General features: G+C 40.4%; 1 protein-coding gene across 2 annotated transcripts in view; it reads right to left on the minus strand.

The window, feature by feature from the left end:
- dock10 (dedicator of cytokinesis 10) overlaps positions 1–20076 on the minus strand; it is a 41640-nt gene that overhangs the window by 10734 nt on the left and 10830 nt on the right. For both annotated transcript variants that reach the window (XM_088427218.1, XM_088427217.1), the window contains exons 5-44: positions 19841–19913; positions 19448–19594; positions 19018–19152; positions 18759–18945; positions 18386–18471; positions 17339–17422; positions 16975–17133; positions 16657–16878; positions 16463–16585; positions 15988–16070; positions 15724–15846; positions 15579–15658; positions 15314–15501; positions 14526–14591; positions 14357–14449; positions 14155–14278; positions 13946–14067; positions 13359–13442; positions 13069–13161; positions 12784–12902; positions 11913–11982; positions 10303–10416; positions 10141–10212; positions 9907–10053; positions 8430–8513; positions 8258–8354; positions 8095–8127; positions 7796–7974; positions 7330–7446; positions 7128–7245; positions 6919–7040; positions 5605–5719; positions 4479–4545; positions 4240–4287; positions 2178–2279; positions 1697–1809; positions 1505–1620; positions 635–772; positions 376–558; positions 181–291 (exon numbers count right to left, since the gene is read on the minus strand). In XM_088427218.1, coding sequence (XP_088283344.1) covers positions 181–291; positions 376–558; positions 635–772; positions 1505–1620; positions 1697–1809; positions 2178–2279; positions 4240–4287; positions 4479–4545; positions 5605–5719; positions 6919–7040; positions 7128–7245; positions 7330–7446; positions 7796–7974; positions 8095–8127; positions 8258–8354; positions 8430–8513; positions 9907–10053; positions 10141–10212; positions 10303–10416; positions 11913–11982; positions 12784–12902; positions 13069–13161; positions 13359–13442; positions 13946–14067; positions 14155–14278; positions 14357–14449; positions 14526–14591; positions 15314–15501; positions 15579–15658; positions 15724–15846; positions 15988–16070; positions 16463–16585; positions 16657–16878; positions 16975–17133; positions 17339–17422; positions 18386–18471; positions 18759–18945; positions 19018–19152; positions 19448–19594; positions 19841–19913 — 4537 coding nt within the window. The remainder of the gene's footprint in view (positions 1–180; positions 292–375; positions 559–634; positions 773–1504; positions 1621–1696; positions 1810–2177; positions 2280–4239; positions 4288–4478; positions 4546–5604; positions 5720–6918; positions 7041–7127; positions 7246–7329; positions 7447–7795; positions 7975–8094; positions 8128–8257; positions 8355–8429; positions 8514–9906; positions 10054–10140; positions 10213–10302; positions 10417–11912; positions 11983–12783; positions 12903–13068; positions 13162–13358; positions 13443–13945; positions 14068–14154; positions 14279–14356; positions 14450–14525; positions 14592–15313; positions 15502–15578; positions 15659–15723; positions 15847–15987; positions 16071–16462; positions 16586–16656; positions 16879–16974; positions 17134–17338; positions 17423–18385; positions 18472–18758; positions 18946–19017; positions 19153–19447; positions 19595–19840; positions 19914–20076) is intronic.

Below are 20076 nucleotides of genomic sequence, written 5' to 3' on the forward strand. Positions count from 1 at the left end.
TGTTCAGTCTGTTGAATAAAGGACATTGCTGTAAGCTGGCATTTAAAAAGCGCCTTTTTTCTGCATGAATATCTGATGTTCGGTGCAGCATGCAGTCCAAAATTTACGGTAATTAATTTACGCCATTTGTTAGAACCATGAACAATCAAATGAAAGTAAATATAATTTGAGCAGCTTCACCTTGAGTGGAGCATCTCCATTGGCAAAGTTATTAACAATGGCCAGCGACTGCTGAAATCGCGAGCCTCCAATACCAGCATCGGCTATCAACTGACTCACTGCCTTTATTACCTAAAAGTGGTCGGGAAGAGACGATTGTTTACTCACAATTGCACTCAAGGGGGGAGTACAAAATGCTTGTTTCGGTTTACTTACCTGAAGATGTGAGCGCACTATGGACTTTCCTTTAGTAAACTCAAAGTTCTTTCTCATGACAAAATAGAGCAGTGCCGCCGCTTCTGTCTGGGTGGAGCTGGAGCGATGATTGCAGCATTTGAGGATCTCATAGCAAAGACAGCCACAGAGATCCGCCTTGCCTTGGAAGAACGCACTGGGAAACTAACAGGAACAGAAAGAGAAAAAAAAAATATTACCTGTGGTCTATTAGGGTGCATCCATGCACTGTATAAGATACCTTTTGTACGAAGAGCCTGAGCGCAGCAAAGACGTGGCGAAGTGTAGCGGTTGATTGGTTGATTTGAAAGAAAAGCAAGTAGGTGTCCAGCACCTTCTTCATCAGTGCATTCTGTCCATCATCTAGCAGCAGCTGCTTCTGGAATCATAAGAAAGGAGATTTTCAACGTTTGAAAAACGTGGTTGCTTTTCCACTAGGGGGCATCAGTGTATCACATAATAACCTAAACAAGGTCACGTTTGGTAATGTACAGAAATGTGCCGGTAAAAGGACTCTAAAGATAGTATCTAAAGTATAGAAAAAAAAGTAAATGCAGCGGTAGTACTTTAATTTTATAAATATATTGCTATTAAAATTTTTATTCAGATTTATATTGCCACTTGGGGGAAGGCAATCACTCTACGACTCCGCAAGATGCAGTATAATGGTTGTTTTGCTCAGAGAATTAAAATAAATGCCTGTGAGTATTGCTATTTTGTCTGTATGCATTATCTGTCTACCAATATTTGCTGCTTAAAGGATTATAACCCTGTTAGTTTTTTATTTGTCTCTAAGGTATTTAGCAATTGGCGGTGCATCAGTTCTCAAATGGGGATATAGACAGGTATGAACCCCTGGGGGTACGTGAAGGCACCTCAGGGGGTACATGTGATTTTAAGAGTTCAGGGATCAGCAAATCAAATTTTATTGCTTTTTGATACTGCAACAGGAACAGAACAGTTTCCTTTTTAAATTAAGAGAAATTTCATTTGAACATGAAGCAACTTTTTACTTCTGTTGTAGTGACTCCTTTGGAAAATATTGAATGCTTTTATTTTGTTAAAATTCATGTGAATGTACAAATCGTGTAGTGTTAAAAGCCAAACAAACCTTGTGATGGTGCACAAAAAGCTCCAGAACATCAAGCACGGTGAGCGCTACCTCAGTAGACAAATTGGCTTCCACGTCAGTGGGACTCAAATTGTCCCCATCCTGGACAGTTCCATCTGAACATAAGATGCAAAGAGTCGAGTTTAATGACGTGAATGACATTTCATTGATTGTTTGACAAAAATGTCCTACCAGTCTCCATCATCTGTAGAAGTTTGGGGTTGGTTAGGGCGTTTTTGCCTCGGATGATGGGCATGGTCTGGGAACGTGCCTGTCTGTGACCATCCCCTCCGGAGGAAGCCATCCTGGTGGAAGTATAAGAAGGTAGCGTTGACTGTTTTGATTACGTACATAGCACAACCCAAAAGAATTGAATAGAATCAGACATGAACGATTATCACTACGTGAAAATGATTGCTACCGAATAACAAACTATTAGCACGTGAGGAGCAACAACATATCACACAAAACGATGGGGGCATGCTGAGAAGATTTACATACGAATACATAATGTGGTGGTAACATCACTGATGACAAGAAATGTATATTTATCCCTAATTTTCCTTGCAGATAACTTCTATTGAATATTTTTGTAGTGTTCAAGGCAGTTCAAATAGCTTGTGTTATAACAGAATCTGTGTCACTGTGGCTCAAGCGGCATGAGGCTGGTTACCATTGTGGGAGGATGCTTGAGGGCTGGGAGGGATGGTTAGGGACCTTCAGGGTGCCATTGGCTTGGGTGGACTGGGCCAGCTTTAGCGCCGCTGCTAGCTTCCTGTTCATGAGCCAATCACATCACAGCTACCATTAGTAGGGCTTGATAAGTCTCATGCTAAGTGTGAAGTCAAAACATCTGTGGAGTGCATGTAGGGCGAGAGAATCTGCAAAAGTTTGCAGAATTGTACATTGAATTGCACTAAGGCTAGTTACAGGTTCACTTTGACCCAAGGTTTTACTGTTATGACTCCACAGCAACAATGTGTAGTTATACTGACTTATTCAAATGTTAGTGGTGAGTAGAGTCCTGAGAATGACATTAATAAAGTGCATGGCAGGGGAATGTTGAATACCAGTTAAACTGTATAGCAGAGCAGCTTAGAAACCGGATCCTAACAAACAGATGTTAAAAATGCGCAGCGATGCTGTTTGATGCCTGGATGAAGTCAGATCATGCACCCATGCAAAAAAAAAAAAAAAAAAAGAGCCTTGGTCTGATCAATGCAACGACAAGTTCAGCAAGCCATGAGGTAGGAGAGAACATGCACACGCCGGCCACAATGTTATACATGTTGATTCAATTTGATCTTCCATGGATAACAATAAATATGTGCCAAATGCTAGTGTGATCAGGCCAAACGCTACTGAACTGTTTTACAATATGTTTCAAATGCTAATAAAAAACCAAGGCATGGAGAGCCTCTTTCACTGCGGTGCACAGGGCAGTAAATGAATAGTCTCATTGGTAAATGACTTTTACAGTTAATCCATCATACCAGTACATGATATATAATGTTTAATACAGTCTTATAATGTGGTGTAATATTTGGTGTTGAAGTTTCAAAGTATAGAAGAGGCATTTCATATAATGCTTTGCTTTGTTAAGCTACTTGAGGACCAAATTAGGGCTGAAAATAAACATTATTGAAGTTATTGATTAAGCAATGAATCTGATTGAAAATATTTTAATTTACATCTCTTTACAAAAAAAATAAATAAATAAAAATAAACCCCAAACAAACATAGCAATATGTCAAACCCACAAGTGATTATGATTCAGTTCCTGGTTTGGTCCGAAACAAGAAAATTGGCAAAAAAAAATGATCATTATTGTCCATAGAAAAAACAGATGTTGGCAAATGTCTTATTTTGAAAAGAAAAACAACCAAAAAGCTAATTATTCTTCCTTATCATACTTATACTTTTGATGCAACAACGTGTAGATATACCAGGTATGTGTACATGCATCATACACGGTATGTACTGCTTATAAATGGGAACATGATCACTTGATGCAAAGACAATCCATCAATGCACAGTCGATCACAAGCCATGCAGGCATGACCGGGATGTGTAAAAAAAAATAGCTATTCACTCATTGGTTGAATTATTAACGGAATGGTTGGCAGATAGTTTGGCTGGTGTAATTCATTGCAAGGCAACTTCAATGAGCGCATCATCCGCGTATCAAACGGGGCGAACAGCGAGGCAGACGCGGGGCGTGTATCCCCCTTGGCCCGCTATCACAGACGAATGTTAAGTAGCTCACAGCCTCCCAGACAGGCTGCGCGACATCTGAGAGCGAGCTCGGCTTCCAGCTATTTTTCCTTCCTTAATGCTCTAACTCGGTATAAGCCGCGTGTTCTCTCGGCCCGCGCGGTATCTCTGCGAGTGGGAGCTAATTTAATTAGCCGTGGTGGAACCAGAAGATGGAGAGAGGGTTGCCGGTGGCTCGGTTCCAGTAGTCGAGAAAACAACCCCCACGGTCTGCTTGCCAAATACCACACTACAATATCCAGCTGTGCTTCACACACAAGAGCGAGACGCCCCTCCCCGTTTGCATCCTTCGTCTCTCGTCTCGAGCGTGCACACGCATACGCGGCACAAATTAGTGTTCCTACTTCACCTGTTTGTAAGCGCCCCATGAATAAAACATGCTCCGGTCGTCACGTGTGTATATATGTTGACTTAATGAGGCGATGCCATGTGTGCAGCACGCAGTCAGAAGGGAGGCGTACCTGGCGATGTGACGTTTGCCCATAAACCTGAAGTGCTGAAGACAGAGCCTAAAGTAAGGAAATGCACAAAAACACAAAACAGTACTTCAAAACGGAGCATACAGGTTCATTTAGTGCATTCCTCAGAAACCCTTAAGAGTCTCATTTACATTTTTTCAATTAGTCTGCCACACTCTGTCCACATAATCCAACTCTGTTACATTCTTAGAGTCTGATGCAAAATGAATAGAAGCGCTTACTCTAATATTTTAAAGAAGTCCGAGATCTCCTGATGGATAGCCCGGTGCCAGTAGGAAACAAGCACATCTGGAGGAGCAACAACAAAAAAAGGAAGACAAGCCAAAAGGGCAGATGTGGTTATGCTATTAGAGTCACACTTATATAAACAATATTTAGTCTTTTAATTCTAAATAATGAGGATTTCAGATACATTGAGGAAAAAAAAAAACATAACTTTATGAGAGCAAAGTTGTACAATTACAGCACTGGAATAATGTGAATAAGTGGCTCTTAGCCCTATTATTATGAGAAAAAATATTTAATGACTATAGATCATATCTCTTTTGTGTGTCATATTTGTTCTTTTGTGTGAATATGTTCTAAAAGAAGTTATAGTATTATAAAAAGTTGCAATACGCAAAAAAGACAGTATAATATACACCATTACCCGATTACACAAATAAAGGTAATATTTATAAGAATAACATTACACAGTATGTGACAGTTACTGTAAAACTGCAATTATTTGAGACTTAAAGGGGAAGCCTAGTCAAAAATGTTCTACAAAGGAATATGTTCTATGAAAGTCCACAAGTCTAAACATGACATTCAGATTAATCTTGTGTTTATAGAATATGAATGAAGCTGCAAAATCCAACTGTTTTTATCCATTTCAGTGGAGTGGCCATTTTGCTCTTTGCTGCCGACTGAAAATGACATCATAGTTGCTCTGGGCCAATCACAGCTCACCAGTTTTCTGTGTTTGATCATGTGATATTTACAAACTGTGATTGGTCGTTAGCTGAGACCTGAGCAACTTTAACGCCATTTTTAGTTGATACCAAGTACTAAAACGGCAACGGTTCTGGGGTTAATTATTTTTTATTTTATTTTTTTTAAAGAGATGGAGTTTCCTGCGCAAACACCACAAACCCAATATTAATGAGAATATAGTGTTTTGACGAGCAGGTCACGCATAACATCTTATTGTTCAGAAAATTTTACACTTCACTTTCATAAAAAATATATAGAAAAAATGCTGGCAAGATTGTCATACATTATTTTTCTGTTCTTTTCAGTGTGGCTCTAAAACGTCTTGATGTAAAGTGTAAACATTCCGATTAGTCAATTGACATTTCTCTTTACCTTCAGATATGGTTTTCATAATGTGTAAGAAGCACATGAGGAGACTGCGCGTCTCAGCTTGGTCCAGCTTGTCACAACGAGACCCGTAACCTATGAGCGACTGGGGCCGAGCAAACTGAACACAAACAGAAGAGGAAACATACTCACATACAGTTACGGAGGATGATTTTTTTTTTTTTTTTAAGGTTTGTACAGGGCATACATTTTTAAAGATGTATTGATTCACCATTATATTTATTATTTCAGTTGCAGTTTGCAGTGTGGAGCCGCACTGCAAAATAGTGAAACAACAAGTGGGAGGGTGACATTCAGCGATTTGGCTTTGTGCCATTGGCACTTCGATAAAATGCACTCGATGCAATCTCCTGCCAAAATGGCATGCCGCAGTGTGAAAAAAGTGTATATTGATGGAAAATTTGCATAAGTTATTTTTTAAGCACATGCAGTTGATCATCATTGTTTGCTCAGGATGTGGTAAGAAGGTTTTAGAATGTTGACTGCACGCTTGTTGAAGGGGAAACAACCGTTTGCAAGGAGATAAGGTTAAGAAACAGAGCTGATGATGATGATGATGATGATCCCTGACCGGTTGGGTGAATGAAAGCTCCCTGGCCACTTGGGAGGATTGAGTTGAGTTATTTGGACACATGCTCCGTTTGTGTAATTTTGTAACCACAATCAAATCCCTTTTGTGTAAGGTTGTAGCCACAACCAAATCCCTTTATGGATGTTTATAACCACAAACAAATCCCTTGGCGTCTGTTTGTAATCACATCCTACTTGAGAAAAAAATAAAAACACCAAAGGAGAGAAACTTTTCAGAACAGGTCGGTTTAAAAGATGATATCCTTCTTTTGCAAAAGACATGTTTTGACTCAACTTGGGTTCTTAGTCTACAGTCTCTCTTATTGATAACTCTGACAATAATGACACAAATGTTGCTGAGCAGTGACTGATTAAATAAGAGGTACAATTTAATAAATAGTGGATGAAAATCTTCAATTTTGGAGATAAAGCAAATTATGTAATTCAAAATAAGTGTGTTAGGTATGGGGATTGTCAAAAAAAAAATCTAAAAATGTTTAAAACTGTAGCTGTGTTGGTAGGATGTGCTTTCATTTATAATTTCATCTTTACACACTGAAATAAAAAAAAAGAGCTTAACTCAAAAATCTTTTTTTCAGTGTACCTGCAAGCTCTTCTGCTAAATCTAATGAACGCAATTTAGTTTTTTTTTTTTTTCAACAACTCAAAAATCTAAACAGAACCTCTACTGTAAATCCACTGAAAAGCACCAAAACAAGCACTTTTCACCTTCTCACATCCATCCATCTTCTCACTATTCCTGTCACTGTTGCTGGGGTTGGAGTCCACGCTGATCAGGGAGCCCCGAGAGTCGGCCTGGTTGCCCGTAGCAACTGCCAAAGATGAGAAAGCTAGAGGAGGGAAGACCAGGAGGCGTCAGTGACCTCATTCACACAATTTTCCTTTCACATCCAAGAAAACGTCGGGGAACACACTACCTGTGATGGAGTTGAGCACATCTTTGGAGAAGGAGGCATCTACCGAGTTTCCGTGGCGAGGAACGGGGAGCGTCCCTCCGGCCACGCCGCCTCCCACGCTGAGGTCGTCTCGAGATCCCTGTGCGTCAACAGAGGGATAAATGGAATTGCGCCTCATCTTACAGTTATTTTTTCATACATATATTTGCCAAATCTACTTCACCTGATCACTAGCGGTCAAGTAAATGGGGAAAAGGTCCCTGAGGAAGAAGCGAGGCATGTTGTCCAGGATGAGGCCATACAATGGCAGGTAAAGTGATGCGATTCTTGCCTGCTTCTCCTTGAAATAATCACAGTAGTTACAAAAACACAAAGTCTTAGCACACCATAAAATTAGTCGTTTGAGAAATGCTATAATGATCGTAAAAACTAGAATGCTTTTAGAGTGCAGACCTCCACCAAAGACAACCTATTAATAAAAGAACTATTAATAAAAAAAAAAAAAAAATAGAACATTGTATTTGGGTTTGTCTTGACATGTGCTGTTTGTTAGCAAGCAACTTTCTGGTTAATGGAGGATGAGAAGCAAATGCCAAATAGCTACAATAGCATTATACTGATGCACATAACTAGAAAAAATAACGTCATGATTTTCTTTTCCTAATCATGCAGCCCCATGTGTTTACTACCTTGGTGGCATAACGAGCATCCAGGGAGTGTTTGGCCATGAGGGTCTTGAGAGTGGCCAACGCCAGGTGCCTGAGATCCTGCTCGTCCTGCAAGGCCAGCCCCAGTTCTCGTAAAAGCAGGCCCGTCAGAAAGTGCTTCCTGCAGAACTCTCCGGTCAGGTTGTACTCTGGCACAGAGGCTGCAATGTAGGACACACATTATGAAACAGACATGTTACTCGAGAAAGTAAATAATAATATAAATTGTATCTCCTTTATGGTTTTGGACACACAAACAAGAGTGCATACAGTATATTTACCATGAGTGCTTTGTGGCTCTGGGGATGCATGATCTGATATGGACACATACATAAAGAAAGAGGTGACAGAGTAGGAGAGAGAGTGAAAGCTTTTTACCACAACAGACAAATGACAGTGAGGGTGTGATTATTAACACACATGGAAAATGGCTCCATCTCTAACCTGTGATGCGAGAGGAGGGCAGAGGCAGGCTGAGGGGGATGTAGTGCTCGTGGTTACACACCTCTCTCAGAAACTCAAACTTCAGTTCGCACAATACCTGCAAAACAAGAAAACAGAGAATTGTAGCACAAAAAAATATTTTTTTTTAATGATTCTTTGTTGAGGAGTCTACCTTGCTGTCAGTGGCAGTGATCATGTTGATATAGTTGCTGATTAATTTGAAGGTGAAACCACGGTCCATCAGCGTGAAGCAACGCTGCAGGGACACAAGTCACAACACAGTGCAGTTGCTGAGACAACTCCAATGGTCAAAATTAGAACACTGGTACATATGATCCAAAAAGATTCAACACCAAAGCCGTTTAAAAAAACAAATACTCATATTTCCAACTCTACAGAACTCTGTGGTTAAATTCCGGCTCCGGCCTTCCTGTGTGTATCCGCATGGGTTCTCTCCAGGTACTCGGGTTGCCTCCCACGTTCCCAGAAAGGTGCATGGCAGGTAAACTGTTCATCTATATCTGTTGACTCTTTTCCTTCAGGCCAGAGGTTCAGATGTGTAAAATGCAGAACTATCAACCTCAGAAACTCTTTCTTCCCCTCTTTCATCAGACTCCTATCACAGAAAGCTATGAAAAAAGACTAAGAGAAGCCCAGGCTAGGCTGCAAAATAGTAACTCAGCTCAACCAAGATTGACTTTTCTTGCTGGCAAGGGACAGCAGAAGATCACGCGTCCGTGTTTGCTTCAGGGATGTCAAGAGATCTGCAAAATCCCCGCTCGCTTTTTAATCATTCAGCAAAGCATTACACAATACAAGACATAACAAAAAGAGCCAGCCGGGTGCTGCCAACAGCTGGGCGAAGGTCTCAGTATTCACTTTCCTGCGTCTATAGCTTTAGCTAAGGAATGTGGTGAGATGGACAAGGACTGCATAGATGGATTGCAATACATGCTATTCTTTTTATGAAATAAACACATAATGATAACAACTTAATACATGATTTCGCTCACAACTCCTCAATAGCCACTAGTAGCACAATACGACTTAATAATATTACTGTCATACAACTCATACAGCTGTGACTACGCCAAGACCATACAACTTATTTCAAAATTTTGTTTTGCAATATTTATGCTGCTCCTGCTTTTGCACACCACTTGTAAATAGCTACCACGTAGACCTGCACATAATTGTCGGTAACTGTACATAACCTATCTGGTCTGCCTCTTATGAGTTGTTTATTTTGTCTTAATTTGGTAGTTTGTTTGTTTTAAACAACATTCGTGTGGACAGAAGAGTAAGACATTTCTGTGGAGAAACGTGTATCTACACATGCACGTGACACTAAACACTTTGAATCTCTTGAATCTTTGAATGGTTGGTTGTCCTTCTGTGCCTTGCGATTGGCTGGCAACCAGTTCAGGGTGTCCCCGCCTAATGCCCACAGACAGCTGGGATAGGCACCAGCAAGCCTGTGACCCATGTGAGGACAAGCGGCTCTAGAAAATGGATGGATGGATAGTTTTTTTTCCTTCCCTACAATAACCCTGGTTCTGCCTCACAGGAGACATTCACCCACAGATTACCATTCACACCGTCACTAAGTGGAGACCTTTGGACTGACTTTTGAGGAATTTCAGGTGTACCTTAACAAAAGCTGCCACAGCTGAGTTGGCGCTACGCGACTCCTCTGCCAGGTCTTTGTATTTCCAGAAGATGTGTTCAGACACCTTTTCCACTAGGGTCTCCACACGACTCTGGTAGGATGATGGAAAACGCTGCGGCCTGGGGAGCTGGCATGAATGGGGGGAATATCACTACACATTGAACGGTCATGTAATAAATACGGTAAAAACGACTGCATCAGTACGCCGGCTTACCTTTACTTTGTCTCCGTCAACCAAATGTTGGGCCATGGACTTGACAATGAGTTCAAAGAAGAACCAGGAAAACTGAAAAGAAATGTCATTGTTGTAGTCCACGCATCTATCTCTATTGGGAAATGCACAATTAAATACTAAATAAAGTTATCAGAGACCAACCTTCAAAACATTCCTAACTGCTGCTTGCTCGTTGCTCTGGAGGTCAAATGTCATCCCTTTAGCCAACTCCTCATGCACTGTCCTGAAGCCGTGAGCCTCTGACTTGAAAACATACTACATCCGCACAATAGATAGCAAAAATGCTTGGTTATGGCTCAATTGTGATTCTGACGGTTTCAGCAAATGACTTTTTAGTAAGGCCCAACCCATTAATCGGTCAATTGGTTGATATTTTCCTGTTATTTTAAATGTTTACCTATGCATACCTACCTAAAGTAGTTGCATACAAGTAACACTGGTGTCACTATTTATTACACATAATCCACACAAAAACCTTGTATCCTTAAATAAATATCATGGAATGTGTTAATAAGCTAATTCTAGGGACTTGTCATTCAAAACAAAGCAAATCTTAATTTTGTGAGCAATGCAAGGATGTTGTGCAAAGAATTGACCTGATTCTCATGTTTTTACATCAAATCAAAGTTAACAATTTGTTTAAAAACGTATAAAAAAATACATGGTGTAAAATAAAATAAGCATTCATGTGTTAAATGTCACCCATTCAACTACTAGTAACACATATGACAATAATTAATGTTGTTGTAGCTGATTCATTTTTTTTTTATATATTTACTGTGTTGCCCCCCTACCATTTGCAGGGAATAAACACCAAGCTGGCCGTGAATCATGAATTCTACTTATACCTGCCACTTATTGAAATGCATTGCGAGGAAATAAATGCTATATTTACTATACATATTTTCATTTTTAATCAGAATTTTTTTCTGCCAAAATCAGCAGTGGCATCAGCCTAAAAAAAATCCATATCCGTCAGGCCCTAGTTTTTACTTTGTTTTGATGCTATTCTTTTCTTTTTTTAAGAATTGAGTATTGCATTAGTCCATAATCCAAACAATAAAATGCATGTGAGGTACAACACTTCAGTCATTGAGTCAGGTGATTTGAGAACTGTATCGCTCTCCCCCTTGCATAGCAGCTCACTCCATTCATGTAACAGTGAATTACCACCCTCTCCATCCTTTCTTTTCACTGAGAGGACACACACAGAGAAGTGAATATTGTGCCAATCTGTTACCACGGCAACTACAGTTCCATTTAGTGCTGCGCGCCCTTCCTCCATTTGTCTCTGCCACAAGCACTTCCAAGTTCCGCAGCGTTTTTACGACATTGCGGCCAACATGAAACAGCCCTTGTGGTTCCCTTTGCTCGCTGCGCTAATTCTCTGTCTGATTTTCTTCCCCCCACCTCAAAACAAACAGGCCTTGTGTTTCTCATTGAGACGGCTCAATGTCCTACTCAATTAGCTTCTCTTCTTCTTCCTCTGCTTTTTCTGCATGCATGTTTGCATACTTTTCTGGGCGTGAGGCCGCCGACACACAAATATCTGCACATGCAAACACATAAAGCCCCCTTTTCTGTGTGTTCTTTCCCCTTCTGAAAATCAAATAGTCTGTGAAGTGGTTTTGAAGCCTTGCTGAAGACAAAAGCTATCATAATCATCAAATGGTCTGCACGTGTAAGGCACACCTGCTTCCAAGGATCATTAAATGCATCCCACGCTTGCCACGAGCCAGTGTGAAGCATACCTTAATGTATGAGTGCAGATAGTGATCAAGGTTTTCTTCATGGCACTTGGAAACAATGTGGATCAGCACTCTGATAGAAAAAATAAATAAATAAAAGAAAATACTGTTCCATCAGATGGCACTTGCTGTCTTTTTTATTAAACAGAGACCATTGCAAAATTGTGGTTAAGGGAAAAAGTCAGCATATGACTGCACACCATAAATTCTGCCTAGAAACAAACTGTGCATGTGCCCAAATACATGAATCTGTTTTCTTTTGCATGTGTGTGTTAGATTGACATGAGCTTATTGACTTGTATACATTTCTGCCTAGCAACAAGGGGACATGGACAGGAAAAAAAAAAAAAAAAGAGCGATTTAGGGGAACTCAGCTGCAGTTGTTGCCATTTTATTAAAAAAAAAACAACACAGAATTCAATCGCTACCTAAAGCAGGGTATACAAATACCAATATTTGGTTCACATTTGCACATGTTCTCAGATAGGTCCTAAAGTCAGATATTTCAGGAAGTGATTTTCTTGCATGGTTGGATGTGGACTGACTGTGACATCATTCACCATCGTAAAAAAAAACAGAAGAAGAGCTTGCCACCAAAACAAATTCATCAGATAAGCTAACTACTACTGCTCTACTACTACTGCTCTTTGATCTTTATATTTTTGGCATTGGATGCCCTTTGGCACAATGCCTCACAGGCACAATGCCTCACAGGCCAGTCATTCAGCAATCATCAAACTTGCCATTTTTGTCTCAGTGTGTGTGGGAAAAAATCAAGAAGACATTAAAAATTGGTGTAAGCACAGCCCACTTCAGACTGTCAACCACTGTACTGTAAATGCTGCCATTTGAAGCACGTAGTGGCACTGCTTACCTCGTGGTGGCAGTAGTGACTTCATCATTGTCATTCTGAGTCAGGACCTTGAAAAGCTGATTGAAAAGCACCGGCAGAAATCTGATGATCACAGGGATTCTCTCCATACTGAGGAGACCCTGGGAGAGGGTGAAAAAGGAGGAGGAGGTAGACCCAAACAAGGGAGGATAAAATAAAGATCACCAACTGCTCTTGGAGGAATAGAAAATGTAGTGTTTCACTGATTAGATGCGGAACAGTTTGGCCTTTTTAAATCAAATCAGATTGGAAATGTTTTGATCCAACCTTCAGGCAGTTGAGGAAGTTGGAGGTAGGAGGTAGCGAGAGGTCCAGCTCTCTTTTCTGGCACTGCTGGAAGAAGCGGTTCAGGTGGGGGTCCTGGCGCCAGGAAGGGGAAGAATCCAGCAGAATCAGTTCCAAGTTTGAAGCTGAACTCATTCCTTTTTCAGTGACTATAAACGTGTACTATGCTGTCTATTTCCAACTCAAAGGCATAAGATAATAGGGAAGAAATTCACAAAGTATATGTGGTTGGGCTTGGCTCTAAAAGACATCAAGAGACACTTGAATGTTACCTGAGTGTACACAGTTGACACGACATTGGTTGACACTTTGAAAATTGCCTTTGCCCCATCGACCCATTTTACATCAGCTCCATTCTGTGAACAAAATAAACAGAAACCATGAGGTCCAAAATATCTCGTAAGTTTGCTTCAATACTATGGCATAGTAACTTTAAAGTAAAGTAAAACTTTGTTGGCCCACTGCAATTGATCTTGCTGCATAGAACATATTATTAGTATTATTATTGCAAAGAATTAGATGATATGAATCAGATTTTCTAAGATCAAAGTATTCATTAATAGGTTTAAAAAAAGGAATTTAAAACAAGCCACACCAAGTCAGACCATATATTTATTAAGAGCTTTTGAAAACCGCAACTAGGTGTCCCCACACCATAATCACATTACCAGTAATATTCGTCATCCTGATCTACTAATTCCTTTTGTATGTGATGGTGTCTTCTAGTGTCACGTGGTTGCAAAGAACGTTTGATTGTGTTAAAAAAGAACAGAATAAGGAAATGAATGAGAATGAGGAAATGGCTTTACGAAAACTTAAAAACAAATGTTCGTTCATGAATCCCCTAGCAGCTTCTTACCTTGGTATTGTTGGCGTCTTTGGTGGCCAGGTAACCGGGAGGTAGGTTACTGGAGACCGAGATGTTGAACTCCTGAGATGACAGACGACCTTCTTTGAGGAGAGGCAGCCACGAGTAACCCACTAAAGAATCATAAACACAAACACAGGCTGCCTTGTCGTAAAATATCAAGACGGTAACATGATGCGCTACATGCTAATGAAGCTCACCGGGCGTTTCCAGGGCTTCTTTCCTCTTAGCGCTCGTCTTAGCGTTGATGTCACATGTGACATGGTAAAATGAGAAAAGCAAATGGTGCTTTTCGTGAAGTTGCGTAGGGAGCTCGATCTTCACCTGTGTTGGCATAGATGAAATTCATGTGGTTTTGTATTCTTGCTGAAAATGTGATCACCTTGCATGTGATGAGCCCACCTCGTCATAGAAGTCAGGGTTTTGAGAGTGATGCAGGACAGTGGAACAGGCTGCTGAGGTGAAAACCGGCCCCCCCGGCTTGCCATAAATGCACTGTAGAAAAATAACAACATTCGGCATATTGTTGTGGCGACGAGAAATCGTGAACTTGCTTTGGAAAGTGTGTTACCTTTAATGATTTGGCAGATTCTTCGTCTGAGCTGCGGAACTCCACGTAGACAGCGAGATTACGAGCCTGTGAACAAAAAGAGCACTGTATCATTAATAATGCGTGAATAGACTAGTTGGCAGAAGCCGAGTAACCACCTAAATTTAACTAGAGAAAAAGCCAAGAGATTTTCAAGTGGATAATGCAGATCAAATCTTTGACAACATATTTTTATTCAGGAATCTCTCTTTTATAAAAACAGAGTTTTTCAAACTGTGGTGTTCCCCAACAAGCAGGTGAAATTTTCTGCAAATACTTCATGACATTGTATAACATAACGATAACATAGTAAAGGTGCAATGAATAATCAACTGATCAAACTGATCTATGATGAAACTAATAGATACTTATTTTTGATACTCAATTAAGCATCTAGATTCTAGATGTTAGGAGGCAGCTAATTTTCCAATTGCTGTCGAATTAAAATCACAATCCAGTTGCTCAGGTTCTCAACCGATCACGGCTCACCCGTTTTCTGAGTTTGGTCATGTAATATTTGCGAGATGAGCCGCGGTTTCCTGAGCAAAAGAAACAAAAAAAGACTGCAATAGATGTACATTTCAAAGGCAATGGAACTCACAAAGAAGTAAATCAGGTTGTGAAAAATTCAATATTTGTAATAACAACTTGAGCTGTGACGCTCGTCACAGCTGTTTATTCGTAAAAGTACATTTCCCTAGCCACAATATGAGGGGAACTCCCAAGGATTGGGACTGAACAGATGGCTCGAGTGATGACAACTGCTTTACCTTGGCGAAGCTCTTCTGGCTGTCGTATTTGAGATGCTTGGGGTAAACATAGAGGTGGTTCCTGTAGACGCGGTAGGGCTGAGTGAATCTGGTTGTGTCCTGGATGAACTCCTCTACCTCAACTGTGGGCTGCTGTTTGCTGAGATCCTCAAAGGGCTTCACGGGGATGTAGGAGGACGTCATGCAGTCTAGAAGTACAGAAACATGAAGAAATAGTGAATAGGAACGGTGCTATAAACGAGAGGAAAGATGGCAGTGAGCATACTTGGAAGCTCCAGAGGAACATAGTCCACCGTGATGTCCAGAGTCCCGGGAATAGTCTGCAGCTTGCTGGTTTTCTCAGCTCTGATTGGATGATAAGGTTATAAGACTGTATGTGGTCTAAGAGAAGGCTGACTGTTAAGTCTCACCTTCTGTACTCTGACACAAGCTTAATCAGGTCTTCTGTGGAAATCCTGTTGCTCTCCTGTTTGAAAAGAGGTGAGAACCGAGATTCTCGGTCGAGTGCCCCCTGGTTGTCCTTGAAAAGTGACCTGCAGTACATAGGCAATGAGAAAGTTACGCCACCCAAAAAAAAAATATCAACAATGCCTTTTTTTCTTAATGAATTTATAGCACACGCGACAAGGTACCACTTCACCTACAAATATCAAGCGCTTATGTCTGATACTAACCTGACGGACCAAGCAAATGGCATTCGGTACTTTCCGAGTTTACCGCAGAACTGCTTGTTGGATTTTAAAATCTTCTGGACAATCTGTAAACAAGATCAAAAACCAATGTAGATCAGCCAAATGTCTTGTTCCAGATTAAGTTTACTTCTTTTCTTTACATCTAAGTATCGTTGGACAAGAATATTCTTGAACAAGAATAATTTGGCCTAAATCCTCCATAAATGGTATGCTGGAAAGAATTAGGCATAGAAGACCTGAACCAATGACAGTTGCTGCCATTCGAATTTGAATTAGTAGTTGTGCTTTGTATGTCAGGTTTTACAGGCTTTTGCAGTCTTTACAACGGGAAATCCTATACTTGTCAGAGCATACCTGAATTATGACCAGACCAAATTATGACCTTCAACAAAAGTTAAACAAAAGCTGAAGATATTAATTAATATATTAAGATATATATTAATATATTAATTCTTACCTTGCTGGAGTCAGTGTTTTTAATGTATGGCTCGGTCCCACAAGCAATATTCCCCATCAGCACCTTCTCCACTCTGGCCACCATCACTATATCCGTGTGAGGATTGGTCACGGAGAATATTGCCTATAGCGACATATCATTAACGTCTGTTTTTGAGTGAACACTTCCTGTGAGAGTCCCTTCCTGGGTGCTACCTGTTTGGGAAAGCGCAGCCAATGTTCCAGGTCTAGGCTAAGATGACTTTCTGCTGACTTCTTCTCCCCGGGAGCCCCCACACCGTTCTCCTGCGCTTCAGAAGAACTTCCTCCGAGCATCTGCCGCACTGCCTCATGATTGAGGTCCACATGGAAGTCAGCAGAAACTTTCCTGCCATCTCGAATGTCCAACAGTGATAACGACACAAAGAATGGCTCGATCTGGTGGATCACATGGGACGAAAAAGTATCATTTTATTCTCAATACTGAATGAATAAGTAAAAAAAGAAAAAAGTCTAAAGCGTTGCAATCCTTACATTTGTGACAGGTTCTGTTTCATTCTCACTGATGCAGCCCTGCAGCATGAAGTTCAGTGATCGACACATAACCATAAATCTTCTGCCCAGTTTCTCCTCGAAAGGACGCACTGTAGAGTTTTCACTTGATGAATGCTCCGATCGTGGGCTCCTCAAGACCTGTGGTTGACAGACTGCAGATTGTTCACTGGACATTACATTAGGTACACCTAAAAGTCATTGTTTTCTTGAATTTTCCAAACATCTCATTGTTGTAGTGTATCTCAATCTAAAGTAAGGCTTACACATAAAATTGTTTACACATGATTATTGTCATTTGTCAATAATAGGAAGACCTTAATGGCACAGGTACAATGATACATACAGGAGTGTCAGGGTCAAGCGAGAAGAGATTCAATCTCTCCTCCCTCCGGGCGCAACGAATTCCCTCATCCGTTTCTGAGATATACTGCACAAAAGGAGACAACGTATGATAATTATATGAGAGAAAACCAAAAACCGCATGGCTTGTGCAAGCTGAAAATAGACAAGCGTTTGTAAAATCTGCACCCTGAGCATTAGATTGCAGAGAGATTTTGTTGAAAACAGGAACAATTATGATAATTTCTCCAACGTAGTAATTAGTTGAGATTCAAACAATAATTTGGGGATTTTTAATGCTCCTATTGATTATGTGAGCATAACTTTTTTTTTTATGATGCTTACTCGTGGATTGGTCACTTATGTTTGACTGTTAAACCTCATACAAACACTACAGCATTAGCACAAGCTAAAAGTATGAGTGAGGACTACAATAAGTTAGTATTTTGAAATTCCAAAGGCCAAGTTTGAAGATTTTTTTTCCTTATAAACAGTCGTATGTTAAAAAAAAATGGATATGTGTGATAATTTAAAATATTGAGTCAATCCTCAACTCCTAGAAAATTTTTGTAGGAGTGTCAGTACCCCATTTAAATTAAAAGTCAAACTGCTGGAAAATGAGGTTTGAAAAAAAAAAAAAGGACTGGGGAAAAAGCCACAGTATTACACACAAAATTTGAAAAGCCCCAGATGTCTAACAACTTAAAAAATAGTAATATAATAGTAATATGAATAGGTCTTTGTAGGAAAACTCATGATGTTATGCTAATAAAGGAGAAGATAGTAACATTTTGCAAAAAACATCGTGATAAAATAGAAATTAAGATTCATTATATTTTTTAATGAATTTAAATGCAAATAGAATTACACAGAGTGCAGCATTGATGTTTTTGTATTAATTAAGTTTTTACATTACCTCAGTGAAAATAATTTTAAAAGGGCCACAGTGATTTTGAAACATGATCACTTTCTAATAAATGCTATTTTCTCATTTTCATTCATGTCATTTTTGCGCATGATATAAACAAGAAGAGGTGACAAAAGAATCAACCTTAGCTAGCTCGGGATTGATGCCGTTTTCCGTGGTATCTTCGTTCTCCTGCAAACAGCCGTCGCTCAACGACATGTCAAACACATCTGGAGGAATAACAAAAAACAGCGAGATGCGAGGTTATAATTCTGTGTAACAGCTCCAGCAGCGCACTAAGCAGAAAAAGCAATACATATATCAAACCCAGGATTAAATATTGCCTGTTGCCTTCATGGACTATAAAGCAGTCAAGCGTCTACTAAAATGTAATCTCTACGGGCATGTCGCGAATATTTCACACCAAAAATAATGATGTCTGCTCCCAACTGAATTTACAGGCTTAAAAGACCAGTGACTCATAACAACTGATGACATCGGTGTTTGCAACTCTAACCCTGGCGATGGTCTGACAGGTCCAGACTCTTTCGGTCCGGAGCCGGTCCGTCGTGCGGCGTGATCTGCAAGATGCGCGTCAAGGTACTGATCCATTCTTCCATGTCCTGCTCATTCTCCGCGGCCAGCACGAAGTAAGTGACCTCATTCATCTTCAGCTCAAAGGCGTGCTTCCTCAAGCGGTTATTCTGTGTAAATCATTTCAAGTCATTAAAATGCATATCGCGTTAGAGCTCAAATCAGTAAAGTTTGGGGCATACCTGTACGACACCGGTACATGAGTCGAGAAAAATGCAGCCTTTGGGCTCCTTGGAGATCTTCTCGTCTTTGTAAAAGTTCATGATGTAGGAGTTGTCTGTCAGCTGCGTCAGCTGGAAATATCTCCTCTTGAAGGACTGCGGAATGATGAGAAAATTTAAACTGTGAAAACTCATTCTTAAATGCATCCCTGCTATGTGCTGATGATGTGGTGCTGTTGACTTGAACTAGGATTTACCAGGGTAGCTACAATGAGTCAAAGGTTATAGACCAAGAACAAATGTCCACTACAGTGGAGATGAATGAATCGATCGGGTCTACATAAATTGAATTTGACATCTGAACTTGTTAATAGTGAGACCTTGAATACAGCGTAATGCAAAGGCTGACAATGCAAAACAACAAAAGCACACCCCAAGCGAGGGTCCTCACCCGGACAGTGATGCTATTGTTGACAGTGCTATTAAAGTTGCCCTTGTAGAGCCAGCCCGACCGAAACACACCGATTCCTCCCCCTCCACCTCCTCCGCCTCCCCCGCCTCCACCTCCTCCTTTGGATGAGGACAGAGAGGTGGTGTCCTGCAAAAGACAAACACGCCCACGCACATCAAGTACATCCTCTCATCCTGGGGATCAATAGTAGAGAAGCAGACATCCTTGAACGGGCCATTTGTCAAATAATGTGCGTAAACAATGATGAGCTCACTTCTCAATGGGAGTATATTTTAACAGCTTGATGGCTTCAGGATAAAGTGATTTGAGCATCATAGGGCCAGGATGTTTCCAGCCCGTTAATGCATCCATTTTGAAAAAGCCATTACCAACCTCATCCTTGTCCACATCTTCATAGTCGATCTCAAAAGAATGAGATGGCAGCTTCTCAGCTTTGTATAATTTTCTAGAACAGAGGAAAAGGAGACAATGAAAAGGATGTGGAATTCTGATGATAGAGTATGCAAAGAGATTTTTCAATTAATCCTCTCTGAGTGACTCTGTGGCTCCACGAAGTCAACAATAGATAAGCCCTGCTCTGGTGGTTTGCTTTGTGTGTCACAATGAAA

This window comes from Hippichthys cyanospilos, chromosome 11 (genome assembly GCF_059441005.1).
Source record: "Hippichthys cyanospilos isolate Australia breed blue-spotted pipefish chromosome 11, RoL_Hcya_1.0, whole genome shotgun sequence".
Classification (NCBI taxonomy): domain Eukaryota; kingdom Metazoa; phylum Chordata; class Actinopteri; order Syngnathiformes; family Syngnathidae; genus Hippichthys; species Hippichthys cyanospilos.